The 2,769-nt window shown below is 20.2% G+C and overlaps 1 protein-coding gene across 1 annotated transcript; it reads right to left on the bottom strand. All coding sequences in view use genetic code 6, as the record gives it.

The window, feature by feature from the left end:
• Positions 1 to 1,607: 1,607 nt before the first annotated feature.
• On the bottom strand, positions 1,608 to 2,669 carry TTHERM_00125120 (hypothetical protein; the record flags this gene model as incomplete). The annotated part of the gene is made up of 1 exon (XM_001016191.2): positions 1,608 to 2,669. The coding sequence occupies one exon, from the start codon at positions 2,667 to 2,669 to the stop codon at positions 1,608 to 1,610; it is 1,062 nt and encodes a 353-aa protein (XP_001016191.2).
• Positions 2,670 to 2,769: the final 100 nt, after the last annotated feature.

Here is a 2,769-nt window from a genome sequence, read left to right as displayed (position 1 = left end):
AATATTATTTTAAATCAAAGATTTAATATTGAATATTTTTATAAAAAAGTAATTATATGTTTAAAACATACCAGGATTTAAAGTAAACAAAAGATTATAGCTTTGATAAAAAATCAGAAATTTTAATAAAGTTTTGCATTTCTGTTGTAACAATAAATTTTTTTATAAACTCTTTAATAAGTAATCATAAGAAATTTTTAAATAATTACACTTTGAATTTTATGAATTATATTAAAAATCAGAATATATATAACCAATAAATATAATCTAAAATACTGAAATAGATAAAATTAGCAAAATATTATTTTAAACTTAAAAAATAGATTTTTAATTATTATAATTTTAAGCTTAACATAAATTTTAAGCTTAGATTTAAATTTCACAAAAAATAGATATATGTAAGCAAGGAAAGGAAACAAGCAACCAAAATAATCCAAAATGTTATTAAATTGTTTTGAATTATTTGAAATATATTTAAGAAATAGATTTTTTAAAATTTATTTTTTTTTGATAATTTATTAATTGTTTTTGATGATTAAAATATTGATTAATTTAGTCTTTGTAAAAGCTTTTGATAATTAAATTATTTTAAATAATAATAAAAATAATCAAATATATTAAGTCATAATAGTATTTTAAAAATTTAAATATTTATGTTTTTGTTTTTCATTTTATAAAATAACTCTTAATTAAATTTAATTAAAGGATTAAGAAAGTATAAATTTACTAGTTCATATTTAATAAGGCATATAGGATATATTTTATGTTTGTTTCTATACTTTCCTAATGGTAAAAATAATAATTATTCTTATAGCAGAGAAAGGAAAACAGATTGATATTAAATTATTTCCCAATAAAAATGAGAATTTTCAAGTAAATTTGTTTTATTATTTTAATCACCTATCATATTTTATTTAGTCAGTTGAGAATAAGAAAGTATTATTTGGCTTTAATTTTCAATTCTAATTTATAGATTTTCTTTTTTATAATATCTAATTGATCAAAAATGAGTAAAATATATCAAAAATTATCTTATCGATAAATTAGGCTGAGCTAAAATTGAAAATATTACTTTAAAAATATAAATTATTAATGGTTTTTGGTAAATAATGGCATAAGCAAACATAAACTCAAACATAAATAATGAAACTATTAGATATTTTTATTAATATTAAATATGAAAGTGAAGTAAAATAGTAAATGGAGTTTAAAAGGTGAGATATTTTTTTAATTTAAGTGGACATACAAAAATAAAGAAATAAATAAATAAATTATTTGATAATGAAATAATAAGCTGGAAACGAATTTTAATTTTTTAACACGAGCGCGAATTATAGTGGATTTAAATTAGAATAAAGAAAAATTGAGTAATTAATTAAAAATAACTTTTATAATCTATAAATTATTTTTAGTAATAATTTAAATTATTTTAAATATAGTAATTTTTATGGTGGTAGAATAATTATTTAATTTATTGATTGATTTAATGATTTGTGTATAAACTAAGTTTGTTGATTTTGAAGTAATTATTAATTATTATTAGGATATGATTAGTAATATTATTACTATTGTTATTATTTTTATTATTAAGGTGAGTATATATAATTTCAATCATATCTAACGCATTTGAGAGGGGAACGTGAACGAGAGCGAGAATTGTCTCTATGGACAGGTGAATGGTAATAAGGAAGTATTTCATTTTCTTCTTCCTCATATTTTGGTCCATTAAATTCAATAAATTCATTTTTTATTTTTTATTTTGATTTAATATTGAATAGATCCTTTAAATCTTTGTCAAGATAATGATTAAACTCTTCTGTTCTGAGAAATTCTTCTGATTCATGGCATGAATATTGATTAGGGATTCTGATTGATGAGAATTATTGGCATGGGAAATCTTTTTAATCTAAATATGTTGAACTTATTTCATCTTAACTTATTTTTCTTATTGTGAATTTTAATTTACTATTCAAATACTTTTATTTTGTTTATTCTAAATTCTCAAAAGATCTTTTTTATTATGGAGTTTAAGGTTAATAATTTGGATCAATCACCTAAATCAAGCGGTCATAATAAACTTAATTACAAAATACATCACAGTACCTATTCGAATTTTATTGTTCCAAAAAGCCTATTAATTTTTTGAGCATCACACTAAAATAGAATTTTTTTAAGCAAGCCTAAGTAACGATCTCATGGAAATAATCATTATTTGGATTTTTTTTATCAAAAAATTTGAAATAATAAATAGTTGTGTATTCTTTCTTATCCTAATTAGTATATTCATACTCTTCGTATCCAAAATAAGCTTAATATTAGGAACTATCTCTTTTTTTATTTTTAGCATCCTCAGGAGAGGTAAACGGAGAATAGGGAGAATTCTATTGAGATATTCTAGATCTATTAGAGTTCAATAAGCTCCTTTGAGGGTCATATCTTTATCCTAAGTTTCTTATTCTCTCATTATTAATGAAATAGATTCCAGGAGTTTATTTGCATTAAAACTCTTCTCTATTTATAATCTGTAACTCAAAAGGTGATTACAATTAATGGGTTGTGAGTTACATTTATCTCTAATTATTAGTAGTAGATCTGCTCTAAGACAAATGTTCATTACTCCTCAATCTTTCATTTGAGGATGTAAACATATTTTTTTGTTAAGAAGACATTTATTTAGCCTATTTATAAGAATAATTTTTAGAAGAATGAAATAGGAAGTAATGATTAAAGATTTTAGTTTAGAAATAATTAATTAATCAATTATTTCTT

This window comes from Tetrahymena thermophila (genome assembly GCF_000189635.1).
Source record: "Tetrahymena thermophila SB210 genomic scaffold scf_8254645, whole genome shotgun sequence".
Classification (NCBI taxonomy): domain Eukaryota; phylum Ciliophora; class Oligohymenophorea; order Hymenostomatida; family Tetrahymenidae; genus Tetrahymena; species Tetrahymena thermophila.
Note: the sequence above shows the minus strand (reverse complement) of the source record. Positions and strands in the feature narration are given on the sequence as shown.